Raw genomic sequence first — 21,478 nt, 5'->3', positions numbered from 1 at the left:
AGCGTCACGTGACTCCGCCTACGTGACGTCACGTGGCAAGATGGCGGCTTCCTTTGGAGAAACGCTGCTGCTGTGATCGTGTTTACTTGCCTACTTGTAGAGAATATTCAGGTGAAACCAGCCGTCATTCAACCGCAGAGGGGTCCGAGTGTCGTGGCGGAGATGAAGACCTTCTGCGGGAGAGCCAACCCGACCACCGGGGCTTTAGACTGGGTGGAGGAGAGCGAGGAGTACGACTACCACCAGGAGATAGCCAGGTATGCTCAGGGCGTCCAGTGACCACAGATGTGGTTTACAGATGTCTTGCGTACCCTGAAAACAAAGATCCTTAGAAACACTGAAGATATTCGCCACTCTGTGATCCTGTATGGAAGTTCAGTAATGCCGGCAAAAGAAATTGTAACGTTTGTCATGAAAATTCTCAACTTAAACGTGTAAAAATGCACAATAAAGATAAGAATATGAGATATAAAAGCACAGATAATGATATGGAAACAAACTACAGATACAGTCTCACTCTACACTGCTGCTGATCAATAAAAGGTTTTGAAAAATCAACGTTAACTGAAGTGAAAAATATCATGGAAAAAATGGCCTAAAAAATGAGAATTGTAAAATAAAATTTAAAAAAAATTATATGTTTGTCTTTCTAAATCCAAATGTAAACAGAACATGAACATATTTTTTAAATTGTACATTCATTTTCTTATTTATCTTTTTCTTAACTTTCCTCTGTTTTAATTAAGCTCCTTTGACTGACTTTGTTATGGCACATGTTCTTTGTTGGTTATGTTTTCAAAAATGATGATTTTATACGTTTAAACTGCATTAGTGACTAATTTTTATCTTTTTCTTCTTTAATCAGTTTTTTAAAATTTACAATGATCCTTCATCGGTTTATCTTTCAGGTCCTCCTATGCAGACATGCTGCACGATCACGACAGGGTAAGACCTGGAGAAAAAGTCCCTCAGAACTCTCAGAAGTGCTTTTATTATTACTAATAATAAACCCAAATAGATGGATAACACATATAACAAGTGTCGTGTTTGACAGCAGAAATAAAAGAACAACACCGCTAACATGTCTTCCACTGCAGAATAAGAAATACTATGAGGGCATCCGGGCTGCTGTAGCCAGAGTGAAGGCTCGCAGCGAGAGGGTCATCGTGCTGGACATCGGCACCGGAACTGGCCTCCTGTCGATGATGGCCATCACGGCCGGGGCTGACTTCTGTTACGCCGTGGAGGTGAACATCACTGATCGCTCTCCTTCAGCATGGATTCATTTCCCCCTTGTGGTGTTTTAATATCAGTTAATAACTTTGTGATGCTTCCCTGCAGGTTTTTAAGCCGATGGCCGAGGCGGCGCAGTGCATCGTGGAGAAGAACGGCTTCTCCGACAAAATCAAGATTATTAACAAACACTCCACAGACGTCACTGTGGGACCAGGTCAGACACGGCAGTACTGCATCAGGCTGTGTGTTAATGAATCTCAACTTCACAGCTCACCCTAAATCAATTAAATCTTCTGTCCATATATTAACTTACTAACATCACTCTTTTCTCCCAAACTGTAACGATTCACTCCAAGCACAAAACCAAACAAGCAGAGGACATTTAAAAAAACAGCATTCATTACTTACACAGCAGTGCATCTGTTTTCATAACCAGAACCCTGTTTTCCAGATGGAGACATGCAGGTGAAGGCCAACGTCCTGATCACAGAGCTGTTCGATACTGAGCTGATCGGTGAAGGAGCTCTGCCCAGCTACGAGCACGCCCACCAAAACCTGATGCAGGTGTGTGCTGTCACACTTTTCCTGCATTCGTCAGCAGCTTCCTCACAGCTGAAGGTTTGGACTGTTTCCGGTAGTTTTACTTTCCTTTTGCTGCCCCGCAGGAGCGCTGCGAGGCCGTCCCTCACCGGGCCACCGTCTACGCCCAGCTGGTAGAGTCGGAGCTTCTGTGGAGCTGGGCTCAGCTGCAGCCAGTTGAGGTGGAGGGGGCCAGGCTGGTCCCTCCGCCCGCAGTGGGCCGGTGTGCCGGAGCTCACGCGGTGTGTGACATCCAGCTGAGCCAGGTGTCTCCTGCCAGCTTCACCCCGCTGGGTCCCGTCTGCACCATGTTCACGTAAGAAAGGAGACACTTGCTCGTATGCATCTGCAGTTATTCACATCCCTCTCTGACTGTCATCCTTTCCTTTCAGCGTGGATTTTAGCAAACCTGTAAGCAGCGCCTTCCAGGCCCACTCCTCCCAGTTTGTGGCTCAGTCAAGCGGCCGGGCTCAGGCGGTTTTGTCCTGGTGGGACCTGGACATGGACCCCACTGGGTCCATAGTGTGCACCATGGCACCCAGCTGGACTTACCAAGAGCCAAAGATGGCCCCGGTGAGTTACTGCTCTGCTTGTGTTTAAGCAGCCAGTAGCATCAGACTACAGCAAGCTCAGGCAGCAGTGCCACAAATATTCTTAAATATCAGAGGGAACAACACTTCAGTGCACTCACTTTATATTCAGTGAAGATGCCAGCAAAAATCTGTGACATGATTCTTTGTGGTGTGTGCAGCATGGAGAAACAGTAGGAAAATGTGCCTGGCAGTCTTCATCTTTGCATGGATTTTGTACATAATAATGAAACTGCAGTAAAATCCACAACTGACAGGATAAAGAAGCCAGAACTGATATTTTTTAAAGCTAAAATATATGAAGGTATTTTCTTAGCTTTGCATAAACAGCTGAGGTTTGACTCACTGCGTTTAGTATGAGATAAGATAAACCTTCATTAGTCCCACACGTGGGACATTTTTTTTGGTCACGGCAAAAAGTAAGTCGATAAATCATCGGTCACTGTCGTGTCTTTCAGTGGCGCGACCACTGGATGCAGAGCGTGTACTTCCTGCCTGTGGAGAGCCAGGTGACAGAAGGAGAGGAGCTGAGCCTGATGGTCTGCCACGATGACTACAGTCTGTGGTACAGCCTGCAGCCTCGCAGGTACAGTTTGCTCAGACGCATGTATACGCTTTGAACAATTTATTTAAGAGACTTCTTGAATCTGTCTGCAGCTCAACAAGAAGACATCAGTGCGATTGTTCTCACTGAATATGAGTGAAAAGATTCATGTGAAAAGCTGCACCCTATGATTCAGCGGATGGTAGAACCACGTTTAACAGCAATAACTTGAATTATCAGACATTACTCACAAACATGTCCTCCTGGTTGGGAATTGTCACAAACTGGTCTGAATGTCGATCGTTTCAGCCAGCGGGGCTCACAGACTGAGGCTCCTCCCTCTCGGCCATGTTGCACCTGCCAGGCTCACCTGGTTTGGACTCGGCCGCGTTTCGGCGAACTTAACGACAGACGGCGTACGGAGAGCTACGTCAGCGCTCTGCGCAGCGTAAGTGGAGGCATCGAGGCCGCCTGTGTAAATTCATATATTCTCAAATACGACTGCGGTTTAACGAGCTGGGTGAACTTCAGGTGCTGAGAGAGGACAGCGTGTGTCTCAGCGTCAGTGACGGGAGTCTGCTTCCTGTGTTCGCTCACATGCTCGGAGCCAAGAAGGTACGCCGCTTTCACCTCACAGATACTGTCGCTCCGTGACATCATCAGCGTCACGCCTGTTTTCACTTCCCTGTGTTTCCTTTTCTACTCAGGTGTTCGGTTTGGAGAACTCCCAAATGTCTAAACAGGTTATTGATGAGGTAATCATTCAGATCATTCTCAGCGGTGATGCTTTGAAATGTTTCAGGCACTGTATGATTTTTATTCTTGTTTCATTTTGGTAAAAAGATGATAAAATGGTTTCATATAACCAAAACTGTGTCTTATCCTGCTTGTTACGTCCTGTATATCAACATGAAAGCATCTTTCTCTGCAGGTTTTGGAAGCCAACTCCATGAAAGGACGTGTTGAGCTGCTGGAGATCAGGCCGGAGCAGCTGACCAGTAATGATGTAGGAGGAGAACAGGTACCGTCGTCTTCCCGATGCAACCAGGAAGCATCTGAATGCAACACATTTAGACTCCTTTAGAAGGATGTACCTCAAAGCAGGATTAAAGGGTTGACAAGTTTAAAGTCTTGTGTTTTCTGTGTTGACCTGGCTAAATCACTGTGGTAACACATAACCTGGTCCAGTCCAGTCAAACTGGGAGCATCTATTAATCTGTTATGACAGAGAGGATTTTACGTCAGGAGTCCCACCCACATGAGTGCTAAGGAAACTGAAATGTGTGAGGTGATGTTGGCCTCTCCTGTGCAGATCTCCGTCCTGATGGGTGAACCGTACTTCAGCACCAGCCTCCTGCCGTGGCACTCCCTGTTCTTCTGGTACTGTCGCACCGCCCTGGCAGGTCTTCTGCGACCCGACGCCAGCATCCTGCCCCGCTCTGCCTCCCTTCACATGGTGGCTGTGGAGTTCCAGGTGAGGCCGTTATGATTGTTGTTATCATCTGTATACAGGGCGATCAAACGTTCCCAGAATGGGACCCATAAACCAAAAAATCTTCTCTTTGTGGAAATCAGCTTACACTTGTTTCTGCGATGATCTTTCAGACTTTACACTTTAACCAATCAAATAAATACTTAATCAATCTATCAGATGTTGGCTGCTTATGTGAATTCAGGTCATATTCAGTGGTTAATACTTATTAGTTTTAAGCATGAAGACTGTTCACAGATGAAGGCGCTGTTAAATGTTTCATCCAAATGGCAACAAACAAGTTGCTATTTTGTTTGTTTGTTTTTGTTTTGTTTACACCAGTGAGTGAAGGTGTTAAATACTCTGATCATTTTCTGCATCTCCATCTTTCAGTTCTACATGCTGTGAGATTCCTCTCACGTGGAGGGGAATGACTGTGATTTGAGATTCAGTTATTTTAGACATATATCCAATTATTTAACCAAAAAAATAAACGCGTTGTTTCTGTCTTTGTCCGCCTGGTAGGATTTGTGGAGGATAAGAGCGCCGTGTGGAACCTGCGAGGGCTTCGATGTCACGCCCATGGATGAAATGGTCCAGGTAAAATGAGATGATTTCACTGGATGTTAAATGAGGTTTTGAATGAGTTATTTCTATTTTAATGGCAACACTGTAACATTTGGATCAGTAAAAAGCATTGTCTTAAAAACTCATTAGAGATGATCTGTAGTCGTTTTTATTGAACTTTACCGTCAGGGTGCTCTGTGCTACTTCTATTTTGTGAGTTCTATTAGCTTTTGGGATTGAAGGTGTCAGGAATAAGACAAATACTCAAACAGAGACACCTCTAAATACTAGTTTGACCCTGAGAGAGGACTTTCATGTGCACAAGCTTGCTGAATCATTTCAAACTGCTGAACTTCAGCCTTCAAAAACTGAACAGAAAACATAATGAAAGCAAAGCAGTTAGTGACTAATGAGTGATTTGGGAGATTTCAATGCAGAATCAACAGTACAGTAAAATATTGTGTCATCTGCATATAAATGTACATACCAATTTGTGACGATGAAATAATGTAATAAAAATATATTACAAAAAGAAGTGGATCTACAAATGAGCCGTGTGAAACACCTTTAATTAATTTTTGGTATAAATTCGAAGCTCATCGACTCCTGCTGATCACAACTGTAACTATCTGTGTCCAAATAAATCCTTATGTCCCCTCAGCGCTCTCTGGATTTCCGCGAGTCCCGTGAGGCGGAGCCACACCCCCTGTGGGAGTATCCTTGTCGGGCTCTCACCCAGTCCACCGCCACCATGACCTTTGACTTCACACAGTGCCTCCCTCAGCAGCCAATCAGCAGCCAGGGCTTGCTGTCTTTCATTAGGTACAGTTACTTTAATCAGTGCCAGAACTAATTTGAGACATACATGTCAGTCTAATATGTCAGTTTTCTATCATTGTGGCTGTTGTGTTATTTGTCTTTTGTTTTCTGTAGTTTGTCTCTTCTCTTTCTCCTGAGTCTCAAATGGTTGAAGCAGCAACTCCCTGAGCCTGGTTCTTCCTGTCAAAAGGGAGTTTTTCCTTCCCACCATCCAAATACTTGCTCGCGGGGGACGTCTGATTTTCGGGGTTTTCTCTCACCCCGTAGAGCTCCTTTTATTGTTGTGTTTTGATGCTGTTAAAATACTACTGTGAGGTTTGACGTTCATCTTCTGCTTCATAGAGTTGAGTCAGTAGCATATTTTCTATGTTAAACATGCTTTTCAGGGAAGGTCGTTGCCATGGTGTTGCATTGTGGATGGAGTACCACCTGACAGATGACATCACTGTCAGCGCAGGTCTCAACGGACCAATCAATGAGCAGGTATCTGCCTCAGTTTAGAGCTTCATTTCGTTACTAAATGACTCTTTCTTTAGGCAAGGCAAGTTTATTTGTATAGCACAATTCAACAACAAGATGATTCAAAGTGCTTTACAGAGACATTAGAAACAAAAACAAATAAAAAGCACGATTTAAAATTGATTAAAACAAGCAAACAAACTGACTCTGGGAACTGATAAAAGACCGGATCCAGATGACCTGAGGGATCTGGATGGTTCATACTGGGTCAGGAGGTCATTGATGTATTTTGGTCCTAAACCATTCAGAGCTTTATAGACCAGCATCAGAACTTTAAAGTCTATCCTCTGACGGACAGGCAGCCAGTGTAAAGACCTCAGAGCTGGACTGATGTGGTCCACTTTTTTGGTCTTAGTGAGGACTCGAGCAGCAGAGTTCTGAATGAGCTAACACTTAATTGCTAACACAGTGTTGAAAGAGCCGCCACCACAGGGTGAGAGGAGAGGTACACCCTGGACAGGCTGCAGGACTAACACAGAGAGACAAACAACCATTTACACTCACGTTCATACTTATGGTTAATTTAGAATCACCACTAACTGCATGTCTTTGGGCTGTGGGAGGAACCACAGGGAGAACCTCTTATCCAGGCATTCGCCAGCACTACCAACAGATGTGTAGTTGTTATACAATTTTAGTCTTCTTTTGTAGTTGCAGCAGTTTAGAAGGAGACCGGGTGTCTGCACCCTCTTAACCCTCATCGGCTGCTTGTCAGTACTCCTGGTTGTTTCTAATGTCAACAGATTTTACCTGCTATTATTTGGTAGGGCTGTTTTGTTTCAGTGAGAAGAACAGTGATTATGAGTGCATATACAATACTGTAAATGAAAAACAATTAAAGCAAAATAAGTTTAAAGAATCACTAAAGATTACTAAAAGTGGTCCTCGGTGGAGCGTTTCACTGGGAGTGAAGTTTGGGGACACAGTGGACTTGTTGGGTTTTACAGCAGATGTTTCTTCTGCAGGGCGACTGCGAGTGGAGTCGACACAGGAAGCAGGGAGTGTACTTCTTCGGGTCGCCGTGGGAGATCTCAGGTGACGGCAGGGCCGCGGTGTCCTACAGCTTCACCTTTGAACCCAGCTTAGGAGACATTAGGATGGACTTCAGTGTCACATCTCAGTGACGTCGAGCAATCACCGACTGAACAGCTCACTTTTTGCCAAACCTGACATTTAACATGTTTTGTTCTGACTGAATCTCCATGATTAACCATAATTCAGAGTGTGGAACATGAGAAGCTTAGTGAGGATGTCACCAGTTCTATTTTTTACTTTCTGAGATGATACAGCTGCGGGATATTTTGTATCAGCTGGACATTAAAAGTCTGTTTGAAGTCGTTTTTTTAATTCTCATTACAATAAAGGTTTGTACACAAAAACTTAGAAGAGATGTAGCAGCTGTCAGTCAGCAGGTTACAGTCTAGTAAAGCCAAATGTTGTTTTGAGAGACTATTTGATATTCAGGAAATTGTTTATAAAGTTGTTTTTTTAAATTTGCGTCAAGAGTTTTTGTGAAAGAAGTCATATTCTAAAACGAGTGTTTAAAGCTGCTGTTAAAGCAAGGGATTACATTTAGATCCTGGGCCACCTGCAGTCACAATACCAATAACCATTTCTTAAGTATTTAGTCACATGCAGTGAAATAAATGGGATATGTTTAAACATTGTAAGGCTGGTTTTAGTTTATTGCAATGAAACAAAGAGAGGCAACAACACTTCTTTGCCTTCCACATACATACAGACCCTTCATTTGAACGGTTTAAATGCGGTTTGGTTTCGATGTCAGCGTTCGTAAATCTTAAACAGCCACTCGGTTCTTCAGCTGTTAGCGATCAGGTGTAAATGGAAGTTAAATTCAAGGAATAAAGAAAGCATGTCAGCTTTTCAGAATGACCTAGAAAGCCTTCAGGTGAAGGCGCTCTCACTATAGACTTTGTAGTCAATGATGAATCATTTCTATTGAAGCTGCAATGATGGAAACTGCAATCCAGCTGACAGATTGAAAAAAACATTTCTGTATGGTGTAATTGCACTGATCATCTTGAGAGTTTACTTTATGTTTTAAATCTCATCACAGCAGGACTCAAACATTCTCAGTGCATATTTACTCCCGTGTGGATTATACACAAAATGGATCAGCGAGGTGCCTCACTGATCCTCGGGGTTTAATCAGAGGGAATCGTGTCTACAGGGTTGGAAAAGAGAGGAATGTCATGTGTTGAGGTTTGAGCAGTGCGCGTTGCTGAAGTTGTGTTTCAAGCATCCGTCAGTGTTTTGTTGTCCAGAACGATTTTCTCTCCCGGCTTGAACGCCGGCATCCCCGTGTACGGGCAGCTGGCACATCGGAAAGCATCGCCAAGGTAACACTGCCACAAACAGAACAAAGATAATTATTATTTCTTTATTAGAACCAGAGGAGGGATGAGGAACCAATGCAGGCTTTTGAAAGTATACACTCACACTTCCACAGGCTGATTTTGGCAGGTCAGTCTTCTGTTTTCCTTTACTCTCCTGCTCCAGTTCTTCAGCTAGCCCACACGTGCTACACAAAGATACAGTACAGCATCACGTCACATGATGTCCTTCATGCTCATGCAAAAGTTTCAGATCGCCGCAAACTTCAGATTGCTCATAACACTGGATCTGTATGCTGTCAGTGAGAGCAGACGTCCTTAATGCGGACATCTCAAACATAAATTTTATAAGTCATGAAGCTGAAAATGAGCATGAGCCCAAAGGTTGTGCATGGGTAAATCGTGTAATATCTGGTTAAAAGTGCACTGACATTTCTGAAAGCTCGGATCTTGGTCTTAAATCTCTCCAAAATATGTGAGATTTAAACAAAACCTCACCAGCTCTTGCAGGCTTTCTTCTTCTTGTCGGCTCCTTCTCCACAGGCCGGAGCTTTAAGAGAAGCTGGATCAGGTTTTTTCAAGTCATCTTCATCCAGCAGAGCATCCGAGTCCATCAGATCCTACACAGAACATAAACACGACGGACAAGAAAAACATCAGTGTGTCATTTATGTGTTGCATTACTCCAGGTTTGAGAAACTGCAGAAAAATCAGCAATTCCCCACAAACTACATCGTGCTGAAATACATATATTTTTCTTTAAAAGAGGATTTCAGTCTGCCTAATAAACGGTCACGTGTGCGTGGTTCAGCGCTTCAGTCGGTGTACAAACTCACCACATCATCGTCGTTCATGTCGTTGGCTGACAGCGTCCACATTTTCACCGTGTTGGGATCCAGAGCAGGTTTCTCTGCTGAAATCACACATTTTAACCAACATTAGCTTCACAGCACAGACAGTCTGAGGAGCTCACAGACTCACTCGTCACTTATAATGATGCAAATGCAGCATTGTTAAAAAAAAAAATTAAAATAAAATGTTACTGTAGTGAGGACGACAGACAGCCCGAATAGGAAATGAAGTTTCGTCCTCCAAGTGGAAATTACATTATTCATAAAAAAAAAAAAAAAAAAGGAAGCGATCGCAGACAAACTGGATTATTGTGTCTGTATAAAGAGTCGAGAAAGTCACTCGTCTTCTGTTGATAGTCTTTAAAACGTGAAAACGTTTGGTTTTTTTTTTCCAAATTGGTCAGCAGATTCCTAACTTGATTGTTCTTGACTTCATAGTGGTACTTCTTGTTTCTTCAGTTGGATTTTCTTTCATTTTAAACTGAGCAGAACTCAGTTTATTAACATAAAGTATTCCTAATGCCCAGACAGTAACTTCTCCTTTGTTAGAGCCATAAACAAAGCCATAAATCTGTAATCTGTAAAATTACAGATTTATGTCCCTATCATCATCAACTCAAACCTCTCTACAAACTAAAGGGAATCTGGCATCTGTAGCCTATTATATTAGATCATAGTTGACAGAGACGGTGAGCTGTGGATTCAGAGACAACAGGAGAAAGAACAAAGCGTACTTATGAAGCCTACCTGGCTTGGCTGTCTTTTTCCCAAACGACAGTTTGATCTGGCTCGATGACCCCACCTCAAAGTCGGGTTTGGAGGCAGATACGCGGACTCGAGACAGGGAGTCTCCTTGGTAACCAGAGGCTGCCCTGAGGGAGCTCAGCGCTTCAGGACTGAGCTCTGCTTTGCTGATCTGAATGACGAGACAGCAAACTGATATAAGCATGGCACAAAATCAGGGGCTGGATCCAGCCTTGTGAATACGCCCAGCTGGGAGCATTTTTTTTTCCCCACCCGTGACGTGAAGACCCACAGAAATAACGTGTAGCAGCTAAATTCGCTGCTTAACTGATGAACCCACAGTGAACTGAGGATTCCTCCATGTTCATACTAACACTCTGGGATGTGCAGCACACTCAGAGCAGCAGTTATACTGTGCCCTCCCTTATTAGTCAGCACTGGTTAAGGTAGGATGTGGCGTCATGTTGGTGTAGCACTTTCCCTGTCCCTATTACACCTGTCCCTATTACACCTGTCCCTATTACACCGTTATTGGGCTGGGAAGAAAGTGGCAGTGTAGCGTTTTGCCCAAAGTTCACGTTTTTTTAATCTCAGCAAATTTAAAAAAAATTAAATAAAACTAAAAAGGTATGCAGGTTTTAGGGAAAACCCTTGTGACATGTGCAGAGGAGGGATGGTGGATATATTGGACAAAGGATGTTGAATATGGACATGACAGAGGAGGATGGCAGGGATAGGATGCGATGGAGGCAGATGATGCTCCGTGTGAATGAGGAAGCAAAAATGACCATCAGGTCAAACTATTAACAATAATTAGACCTCCTCAGTAAGGGGATTCTCAGAAGCCAGCAACTGAAAGACCCATACCAACTTCTTTCTTCCAATCATGTTCCTCACTGTTCAAGCAGCTGGAGACTCAAAATCTGTTTACAGAGACAAGCTTCCAGGAATTTAAACCCAAAACTAACTTCACAACATGTCAACCGGTGCCTCAAGTGCTCCGATCAGCTGGTCTAAGTGGAATAATGTCCTGAATATGCATGTTGCTGGAGTACACAGTTGCAGATGTTGGGGAAAACATCCCTCTACTCCACAGTGTGAACTAGGGCTGTGCGATATGACCAAAATCTCATATCCCGATATAAGACATCTATCATCCCGATAACGATATAAATCACAACATTTAAAATTTTCTGTAAATTCCATGAATCTCGGGCAGCTCGACTTGCATGAAGTGTTTTCAGCTGGGCGTTGTGTACCTGGAGTTATGACTTTTAGCCAGTGCATGAAACGATACATTTTTAGACATAAGTTGTAACGGCCGCCGTTTTCTTTGTGAATATTTATTACACGGCGTGCTGCGGGGAAAAGCCTGTTCTAACGTTTGACTCCAAGGTTTATTTTTTAGCACCTGACGGCTCTTTTTTTGCTTCTCATCCGTAAATACTGCATTCTCTTTCACAGGATTTTGTTTATTTTGAAAAGCCTCAACAGGATCTTGAGCTTTATTGTGAAAGGTTAATATGCAAAACAAACAAGCAGACGGCGGAGCCACGCCATTGTTTTACCATCGTGGTTGCTAACAGCAACGCGTAAAAACAGTCGCTTGTCCATCCGTAGTGTGGTCATATTAAATATAAAAGAAAGAGAAATTTAACAAATTAATATAACCACTACAGTGACCATCAAACGATGAAAAAAATATTGCCGTAAACATTTTATTTTGCCACACTGCGAAACAAACGATAGCGTAAAATGAAACGACAGACGTTTTTATATCGTCATCCGATATATATCGTTATATCGAACAGCCCTAGTGTGAACTACTCACCTCTGTTACTGACATAAAGCCGGACAGCTTCAGAGCCGACACCAGCTTCTCAGCTGTCCTCACACTTTGTCCTTCTGATTCTGTAACACAGATATACTCAGCACATTAAAACACATCGACACCGAGGATAAATACACCTAAACTGCTGTCGATAATGCGTTTCCACTGTAACAGTGCACACTTAGGCCACTCTTGTATCACGTGTCAAACAACAGTGTCCTTCACTCTCATTCAAAGTCACGTCAGTCATGCTGCTGAAGTGAGATAAACTTGATACCTGACACTTTGCATTGCCAGTGGTTACTATTTCACCTGTCATCCTTACCAGTCACCTGCCGGGACCGAGTAGCAGGCTCCAGAGAGCGGTCAGAGTAATGGTTTGTTGTTAATGTTGATCAATGGTCATGAGAATTTGCATAATTAAGATTAAGGAACTGACCTCCCAGCCCACTGTTCCTTCAGTGGGCTGGTTTCAGTCATTATGCAAATGTACTGTTTATAAGATTGGGGAAACCTGCAGTCAGCTGAGAGTGAAGAAGTCACTTGGATGAGTGATGAAACATTTCTCCCACAAAACACTACGTCCAGATGAACAGAATCAACTTTTGGAGAGGTTAGAGTAATGCTGGAGCTCCTTAAAATGCCCCAGTTCCAGGGGCACAGGAACCTTTTCACAGCTCTTATGACTGCAGGAATTAGGTACTAGAAGATTTCTTGGAACCCTGTTTTTTGGGGTCTCTTAGCTCCTACTTCAGGAGGTGTTTAACCTTTTAATAACTGAACAGTGATTGGTTCAGATGTGAAAAAAATGCTATTGCAGGCCAAGCATATTTTTTAAAAATCCATGAAAGTAAAAAAACAAAAAAAACAATGACAAAATGAATAACAGTGAAGTCCCAGTGTTATTAGGATTAAATGTAACAGGTCAAAAGGATTCCATGCTGGCTCAACAAAGGGCACCATCCCTCAGGAGGAGCTGCTAAGTGGGACATCTGGAGTATCTTTTTTATCTTCCAGCAGCAAATGGATGAATGGACTACTGTCTCTTACCTGTAACTGGTTCATCAAGGACCAGCTGCCCTCCAGGTTTGAGCACTCTGGCTATCTCTGCTAGAGTCTCTGAAGTGTGGATGGAGGAGCTGTCAGCCAGAAGGCAAGAGAGCACCCAGTTGAAGGTGGAGGCCGCGTGAGAGGCTGAGGAGAGGACAGGAGGAGACAATTAATGTGAAATACGCTATGTTCTGAACTGCAAACTAAAGTATTTCACAATGGAGCAGGGGTTCAAAGTGAGACGTAGGAGGTGGGTTAACCATAAGACCCAGTGTGCAGGTGCACTGGAAGAAAATGGATATTCTTTGTGAATTCGAGTTTCCTTTGTCTTAAAGTTCTATCGATTCAGAAATATTCATTTGCAAGTTTCATCAATAACCTCTTACAGGCAGATCTGTGTTCACCAGGTACATGAAGTGCATTTTAAATTCCCGCCACCTCAGAAAGCACCTCTCTTTAACAGCTGTTCTCCCGAGTAGTTAAGTAGCAGTTACGATAAGTACTGTAATTGTGACTATTTTTAGACATTTGCACACATGAACTCATGACAGAGATGCAGGGGAATTTAACGCGTGTTGATTGTGGTGATGATGACAGTCTACAGCTGCTGTTTCAGCAGTTTTCCTTAAGAGGTTAAGTCAGAGCATGTGTTAAAAAGAAATTATCAGGTGAACTTACACAGCAGCAGCCTGTCCATGTTCTCCACCGCCACTCTACCATCCGGACCGACGACCGCTCCCAGCTCCTCTGCGTACTGCTTCAGGGCCGTAGGTGTTGAAGGCTGAGCCCACACCAGCACCACTTTGTCTCCTGCTCTGATGCCAAGGTCTGCCATGATTCCCTGGAGGAAGTGAACTCAAGTTTTTATACCTGAAAGTGCAGCATCAAAGTTTGTGTGTTTAAAGGTGTAGGTAATGACTACTGAAGCATTCCATCCTTTTGCTGCTGTGGCCTCCACCATGACAACATAAATCCCACATGTACTTGCACAAAAACAAAAAAGTAAATTTTGTTGTTCTGGGAAAATCAACAGCAAGTGAACTCTTTCTTCCTGCTATCGTGTAGACTCTCTGACTCTGTAAACAGCAGCTGGGTCAAAGCTAAGCTGTTCATTAGAAACAAGCAGCAGTGGAAAAAATAATGAAAAGAAACTGCAGTTTTGGTGTCTGTGGAGGTTGTAAAATTTCAACCCAAGGTCTGTAACTTGATGAATCAGCCAGGCTGCAAGAAAGGCCAAACTGGCATGTCTGTAACATTAAGACACAACAGATTCATCCAGTGCTCAACTCCACTCCCACTTACAGAGTCTTGATTCTGTATTCTGCAGAAGCCTCTTTGGCAGCTGTTAAAGCTTCAAGTCTTTTGGAACATGGCTCCACTGGATTACAGTGGGGAAAAAAAGTATTTAGTCAGCCACCGATTGCGCAAGTTCCCCCCCCCCAAAATGATGACAGAGGTCAGTAATTTGCACCAGAGGTACACTTCAACTGTGAGAGACAGAATGTGAAGAAAAAAATCCATGAATTCACATGGTAGGATTTGTAAAGAATTTATTCGTAAATCAGGGTGGAAAATAAGTATTTGGTCAATAACAAAAATACAACTCAATACTTTGTAACATAACCTTTGTTGGCAATAACAGAGGTCAAACGTTTACTATAGGTCTTTACCAGGTTTGCACACACAGTAGCTGGTATTTTGGCCCATTCCTCCATGCAGATCTTCTCAAGAGCAGTGATGTTTTGGGGCTGTTGCCGAGCAACACGGACTTTCAACTCCCGCCACAGATTTTCTATGGGGTTGAGGTCTGGAGACTGGCTAGGCCACTCCAGGACTTTCAAATGCTTCTTACGGAGCCACTCCTTTGTTGCCCGGGCGGTGTGTTTTGGATCATTGTCATGTTGGAAGACCCAGCCTCGTTTCATCTTCAAAGTTCTCACTGATGGAAGGAGGTTTTGGCTCAAAATCTCACGATACATGGCCCCATTCATTCTGTCCTTAACACGGATCAGTCGTCCTGTCCCCTTGGCAGAAAAACAGCCCCATAGCATGATGTTTCCACCCCCATGCTTCACAGTAGGTATGGTGTTCTTGGGATGCAACTCAGTATTCTTCTTCCTCCAAACACGACGAGTTGAGTTTATACCAAAAAGTTCTACTTTGGTTTCATCTGACCACATGACATTCTCCCAATCCTCTGCTGTATCATCCATGTGCTCTCTGGCAAACTTCAGACGGGCCTGGACATGCACTGGCTTCAGCAGCGGAACACGTCTGGCACTGCGGGATTTGATTCCCTGCCGTTGTAGTGTGTTACTGACAGTGTTGGGACTAACGCGTTATTAAGTAACGCGTTACAGTAACTACGTTATTATTGTGGTAACGAGCACGGTAACTAGTTATTATGCCAAAATCAGGAACGCGTTAGCCGTTACTGGGATTTAGATAGGGTCGTTACTCGTTACTTCGTGTGGTGGCTATCGCGGAGCTTCCACAGATTCAGTAACATTAGCAAGTGGTGGAGGCCAGCAGGTGGATGAAGGAAAAGGGACGCAGAAGGAAAAGAGACCCGAGGCGGCCGCCGGTCCAAGTGTGAACTGAACTTCAGGTAAGAAGTTATGACCTGCAGTCTCTCTGGGTCAGATATAAACCAAGTTTAGGTGGAGTTTATTTTCGTTATTCTGACTTTTTCCTTACTGCGTGCTAGCTAGCATGACGGAGTTTCTATACAGCTGGGTGGGTGCTATGATGTTACTGATGTTGAACTTTATTTTGTTCATAAGTTATTAGAGTTGCCAACCGTCCCGTCTGGTATTCAGAGAAAATATTACGCGTTTCTTATTGAGGTGAAAAGGAACAGTTTGTCCCGTAATTCAGCTACAATGAAAAAGGCACAAAGCTGGAATTATTCTGTGTCTTTGCTGCACAGCTGCCTCTTCTTCTTACATTCTCCCCCCTCCCTCTCCTGTTTCTACTTCAATCATGAAAACTGATCAATGATCAGCTGATCGGCTCTCTTGTTTGTTTATCCCACTTTGCGCCGAAAGAGGAAACCAGCGGATGTCGCGCTAAACAACAGCAGCACGTTTAAGCTTGATCAGCTGTTGTTAGAATTTATTTAATATTAATTTCTAGTATCAGCTGATGTTTGCTGGAGCCACAGCTGTAAAGCTGCTGGTCATGATATGGTTTGGTTATCTGGTGAGAGGGAAACATGAAGATGAAACCAGGAGATGTCCTTACTGGATCATCAGAGCTGTGATGGAGAAACAGGTTTACCTTTTAGGTGACATGAATGAGTTGAAGGGAAGTTATGAACTGTTTCTGAGAGACAAATAACACCAGGATCCTTTTTTAGGTACAGTGGGGCAAAAAAGTATTTAGTCAGCCACCGATTGTGCAAGTTCCCCCCCAAAATGATGACAGAGGTCAGTAATTTGCACCAGAGGTACACGTCAACTGTGAGAGACAGAATGTGAAGAAAAAAATCCATGAATCCACATGGTAGGATTTGTAAAGAATTTATTCGTAAATCAGGGTGGCAAATAAGTATTTGGTCAATAACAAAAATACAACTCAATACTTTGTAACATAACCTTTGTTGGCAATAACAGAGGTCAAACGTTTACTATAGGTCTTTACCAGGTTTGCACACACAGTAGCTGGTATTTTGGCCCATTCCTCCATGCAGATCTTCTCAAGAGCAGTGATGTTTTGGGGCTGTTGCCGAGCAACACGGACTTTCAACTCCCGCCACAGATTTTCTATGGGGTTGAGGTCTGGAGACTGGCTAGGCCACTCCAGGACTTTCAAATGCTTCTTACGGAGCCACTCCTTTGTTGCCCGGGCGGTGTGTTTTGGATCATTGTCATGTTGGAAGACCCAGCCTCGTTTCATCTTCAAAGTTCTCACTGATGGAAGGAAGTTTTGGCTCAAAATCTCACGATACATGGCCCCATTCATTCTGTCCTTAACACGGATCAGTCGTCCTGTCCCCTTGGCAGAAAAACAGCCCCATAGCATGATGTTTCCACCCCCATGCTTCACAGTAGGTATGGTGTTCTTGGGATGCAACTCAGTATTCTTCTTCCTCCAAACACGACGAGTTGAGTTTATACCAAAAAGTTCTACTTTGGTTTCATCTGACCACATGACATTCTCCCAATCCTCTGCTGTATCATCCATGTGCTCTCTGGCAAACTTCAGACGGGCCTGGACATGCACTGGCTTCAGCAGCGGAACACGTCTGGCACTGCGGGATTTGATTCCCTGCCGTTGTAGTGTGTTACTGATGGTGACCTTTGTTACTTTGGTCCCAGCTCTCTGCAGGTCATTCACCAGGTCCCCCCGTGTGATTCTGGGATCTTTGCTCACCGTTCTCATGATCATTTTGACCCCACGGGATGAGATCTTGCGTGGAGCCCCAGATCGTGGGAGATTATCAGTGGTCTTGTATGTCTTCCATTTTCTGATGATTGCTCCCAGTTGATTTTTTCACACCAAGCTGCTTGCCTATTGTAGATTCACTCTTCCCAGTCTGGTGCAGGTCTACAATACTTTTCCTGGTGTCCTTCGAGAGCACTTTGGTCTTGGCCATGGCGGAGTTTGGAGTCTGACTGTTTGAGGCTGTGGACAGGTGTCTTTTATACAGATGATGAGTTCAAACAGGTGCCATTCATACAGGTAACGAGTGGGGGACAGAAAAGCGTCTTACAGAAGACGTTACAGGTCTGTGAGAGCCAGAGATTTTCCATGTTTGAGGTGACCAAATACTTATTTGCCACCCTGATTTACGGATAAATTCTTTACAAATCCTACCATGTGAATTCATGGATTTTTTTTTCACATTCTGTCTCTCACAGTTGAAGTGTACCTCTGGTGCAAATTACTGACCTCTGTCATCATTTTAAGTGGGGGAACTTGCACAATCGGTGGCTGACTAAATACTTTTTTGCCCCACTGTAGCTGACAGCTGGTAACTGTGCAGGTGCGGATCTAGCAAAGTTTTGCCAGGGGGCCAGGTAGGGCATTAACAGGGAGAGGGGGGCACAAAGAAATACTTTTCTTTCTTATTCTCATTTAAAATGTCTAGCTTTTAAAAAATAATTATCTGAATCTTACAACAAACGATTGATAGATTGATGCATATATACCATCAGAACAGTGTACATCACTGTCACAACAGTGTTTATTTTCATTCAAAGGCTTTATGATTTTTCCTATAATGGTGGGCCGGTCTCTAGTCAAAATGCCCGGGCCAATTTTCTGTCCCAGTCCAGCCCTGTATGCAGCTCATCTGCAGTCTGGTGTTGCCTACATCTTCCTATTCAGAAGGCAGAATTTCCGAGTTCTGAGTACAATCAAAGCACCACAACTGCAGTTTTTGTGTTGGATGTAAAAGGCGCACATGACGCCGTGACGTAGGCTAGAATCATGGCAGTAGTCAATGACGGTCCAGGCGTGGGACTTGTTTTGTGGAAATATGCACATTATCTTTTCCTTTCTATTGGTAGGTGGCACAGTGCACTTGTGGCAAGTAAGCAAGCTAGAAGACTGGCAAAGTTATGGAAGCAACACATTAACAAGAGAATTCTGAGTAAAACCAAAGTTACTTTCCCTAGTAACTAGTTACTTTGAAAGTAACGAGTAACTTGAAGTAACTGAGTTACTTTTGAGAGAACTAACTAGTAATGTAACTAAGTTACTATTTTAAAGTAACTTACCCAACACTGGTTACTGATGGTGACCTTTGTTACTTTGGTCCCAGCTCTCTGCAGGTCATTCACCAGGTCCCCCCGTGTGGTTCTGGGATCTTTGCTCACCGTTCTCATGATCATTTTGACCCCACGGGATGAGATCTTGCGTGGAGCCCCAGATCGTGGGAGATTATCAGTGGTCTTGTATGTCTTCCATTTTCTGATGATTGCTCCCACAGTTGATTTTTTCACACCAAGCTGCTTGCATATTGTAGATTCACTCTTCCCAGTCTGGTGCAGGTCTACAATACTTTTCCTGGTGTCCTTCGAGAGCTCTTTGGTCTTGGCCATGGCGGAGTTTGGAGTCTGACTGTTTGAGGCTGTGGACAGGTGTCTTTTATACAGATGATGAGTTCAAACAGGTGCCATTCATACAGGTAACGAGTGGGGGACAGAAAAGCGTCTTACAGAAGACGTTACAGGTCTGTGAGAGCCAGAGATTTTCCATGTTTGAGGTGACCAAATACTTATTTGCCACCCTGATTTACGGATAAATTCTTTACAAATCCTACCATGTGAATTCATGGATTTTTTTTCCACATTCTGTCTCTCACAGTTGAAGTGTACCTCTGGTGCAAATTACTGACCTCTGTCATCATTTTAAGTGGGGGAACTTGCACAATCGGTGGCTGACTAAATACTTTTTTGCCCCACTGTATGTGGGAATAGTTTTAAACTGCCATCTGTCTTTCCACATGTTCTGTGAGCTTTAAAGGTGTATTTACCAAAAGCACAGGTACCTCATATTGTGTTCAAGCACTCATACATGACACACCATCCTCTCAGACATGTAATTACTCAGCGGTAGATGATGTTGAGGAAGCTTTAGGGGATCTGTCCTGGGCCGCATACCTGCACTGTGAAACATGTCTGAAATTTTTTGTATTGACTGTAACGTTTATTTTATTCATATCCTACAAAACATTTGAAGAACAGAAGCTGACCCAAAGTGCTTCAAAGATGGGCACAATATCATTCGAGATTTCCTAAAAACACAGTATCAATATACATGAAAGGCATGTTTTCTCACATTAACTAATTATTAGTTAAAGTAAAAATCACAGTAAAAATCAAATCAAAGGGGTATTTATACAAGTGTGAATCTTAATGTAAAGCTATTCTAATATAAACGTGGAAGTGCAAATGAGTGTAATAAAAAGCCTTTAAGATCCAATCAGAGCCAAATTACAAAATGTTATTCTAATGTTATCGTACAAAGGTCTAGAAGGTTCCCTGTCGCTCTGTAAGTGACAGTGAAGAGATGTGTTTAAAGTCTGCAAAACAGAAAAAACCGCTTACGTGACATACCAATAATTAGAGGTTTGTTCTTGACTCCGGTGTTTCAGGAGCTCCGAGGAGCAAACAACGTGACGCAGCACCGGCAGAGGCTCGTAATCAGCTCCTAACGACGGCGTGAACACCAAGCAGCTCCCGCTACACGGCTACCCGCAGTATCAAAGGCTTAACGTTTGTCTACTGCTCTCCTAAAAGGCCTCTGGTGGCAGAATTAACTAAAGAAACAAAACGTAAACCGAGCCTACACGAAGACTTGCCTGCTGTCCTGATGGCGGTTAAACTCAGCTACAGTTACGTCAGAGCGTGTTTCCGGTTCCTATTTTCAAAGTAAAGTATTTGAGCCTGGCCCACGGGCCCACAGGCTGTGTGAAGGTTCTTCATACATTATGTATACTTGACTTAATATAAATTAATTTAGACGCAATAGGTTTATGCTTACCTAATACAGGATAATCCAAAATATATTTTTCAAACCTTTTCATGGAAAAGTTTTTAACTATTAAATTTATTAAAATTACTTCTTTTTTTTTGCACAATTCGATGGTCTTAGTTTTATTGTAATTTACAGGCGTGATTGAGTTTAAATGTATAAACACTGAAAAAGAGTGTTCGCGTTTGGGAAATTAAATGCTCTAGCTACAAGTTTATGATTACTGGGACACAGACGTGAAAAACGCACACACACCAGAGGTGTGGACTCGAGTCACATGACTTGGACTCGAGTCAGACTCGAGTCATTAATTTTATGACTTTAGACTTGACTTGAAAAAATGTTCTAAGACTTGTGACTTGACTTGGACTTTTACACCAATGACTTGGGACTTGAATTGGACTTGAACCGGTTTACTTGAAAAGACTTGATATTTTACCCCAAATATAAAATTTAACATGCATATTATATGGAGATTGAAAATGTGACGTCATTCACGGGTAGAACCGCAAAGGATTCTGGGAACTCGTGGCAAGCGGTACTAGCGCACGCAGGCTTTCAATTAAAATCAGTCACACAGCGATAAAAAGAAACACAAAAATGTCAAGAAGCCGTTGTATTATTAACTGCAATAGCCGGTCGCATGACAGCCACGGGAAGCCGACGGGTAAAGAGATCGGTTGTTATCGGATTACGTCGTTGAAGAGAAATTGTTCGAGCCATGTTTCCGAAGTAACAAAGACGGCCTGGATTGCAGCCATTCAAAGATCAAATATAACGTCCTAGAACACTCCAGCTCACAGGTTAGTCTGCTCCAAGCATTTACACAAAGGTCAGTCTG

General features: G+C 43.2%; 2 protein-coding genes across 4 annotated transcripts; one reads left to right on the top strand and one right to left on the bottom strand.

Moving 5' to 3' along the window:
• The first annotated feature begins 12 nt into the window (after positions 1–12).
• Positions 13–7,704, top strand: prmt7 (protein arginine methyltransferase 7). Its single transcript, XM_085414866.1, has 17 exons — positions 13–257; positions 909–945; positions 1,098–1,247; positions 1,342–1,450; positions 1,688–1,800; positions 1,902–2,131; positions 2,208–2,388; positions 2,864–2,991; positions 3,259–3,397; positions 3,481–3,564; positions 3,657–3,704; positions 3,881–3,970; positions 4,262–4,423; positions 4,946–5,020; positions 5,649–5,809; positions 6,193–6,289; positions 7,291–7,704. Exons 1-17 carry the CDS (start codon positions 163–165, stop codon positions 7,447–7,449), a joined length of 2,058 nt encoding a protein of 685 aa, XP_085270992.1. The 5' UTR covers positions 13–162; the 3' UTR covers positions 7,450–7,704.
• A 285-nt stretch (positions 7,705–7,989) lies between these two features.
• ciapin1 (cytokine induced apoptosis inhibitor 1) lies at positions 7,990–20,513 on the bottom strand. Of its 3 annotated transcripts, XM_085414867.1 has the most exons (10): positions 20,220–20,513; positions 18,879–19,231; positions 13,834–13,996; positions 13,156–13,299; positions 12,106–12,185; positions 10,278–10,446; positions 9,516–9,592; positions 9,178–9,299; positions 8,786–8,867; positions 7,990–8,691 (listed from the first exon to the last, which is right to left on the bottom strand). In XM_085414867.1, the coding sequence occupies exons 2-10, from the start codon at positions 19,200–19,202 to the stop codon at positions 8,581–8,583; spliced, it is 1,272 nt and encodes a 423-aa protein (XP_085270993.1). In that variant the 5' UTR covers positions 19,203–19,231; positions 20,220–20,513; the 3' UTR covers positions 7,990–8,580. The 3 variants fall into 3 exon arrangements, with proteins under 3 accessions (XP_085270993.1, XP_085270995.1, XP_085270994.1); XM_085414869.1 differs by lacking the exon at positions 18,879–19,231 and having other exon boundaries at positions 13,834–14,025; positions 20,220–20,510; XM_085414868.1 differs by lacking the exon at positions 18,879–19,231 and having other exon boundaries at positions 20,220–20,509.
• Positions 20,514–21,478: the final 965 nt, after the last annotated feature.

Source organism: Rhamphochromis longiceps, linkage group LG7 (genome assembly GCF_057381845.1).
Source record: "Rhamphochromis longiceps isolate RC_006_pf linkage group LG7, R_longiceps_female_GT1.1, whole genome shotgun sequence".
Classification (NCBI taxonomy): Eukaryota; Metazoa; Chordata; class Actinopteri; order Cichliformes; family Cichlidae; genus Rhamphochromis; species Rhamphochromis longiceps.
Note: the sequence above shows the minus strand (reverse complement) of the source record. Positions and strands in the feature narration are given on the sequence as shown.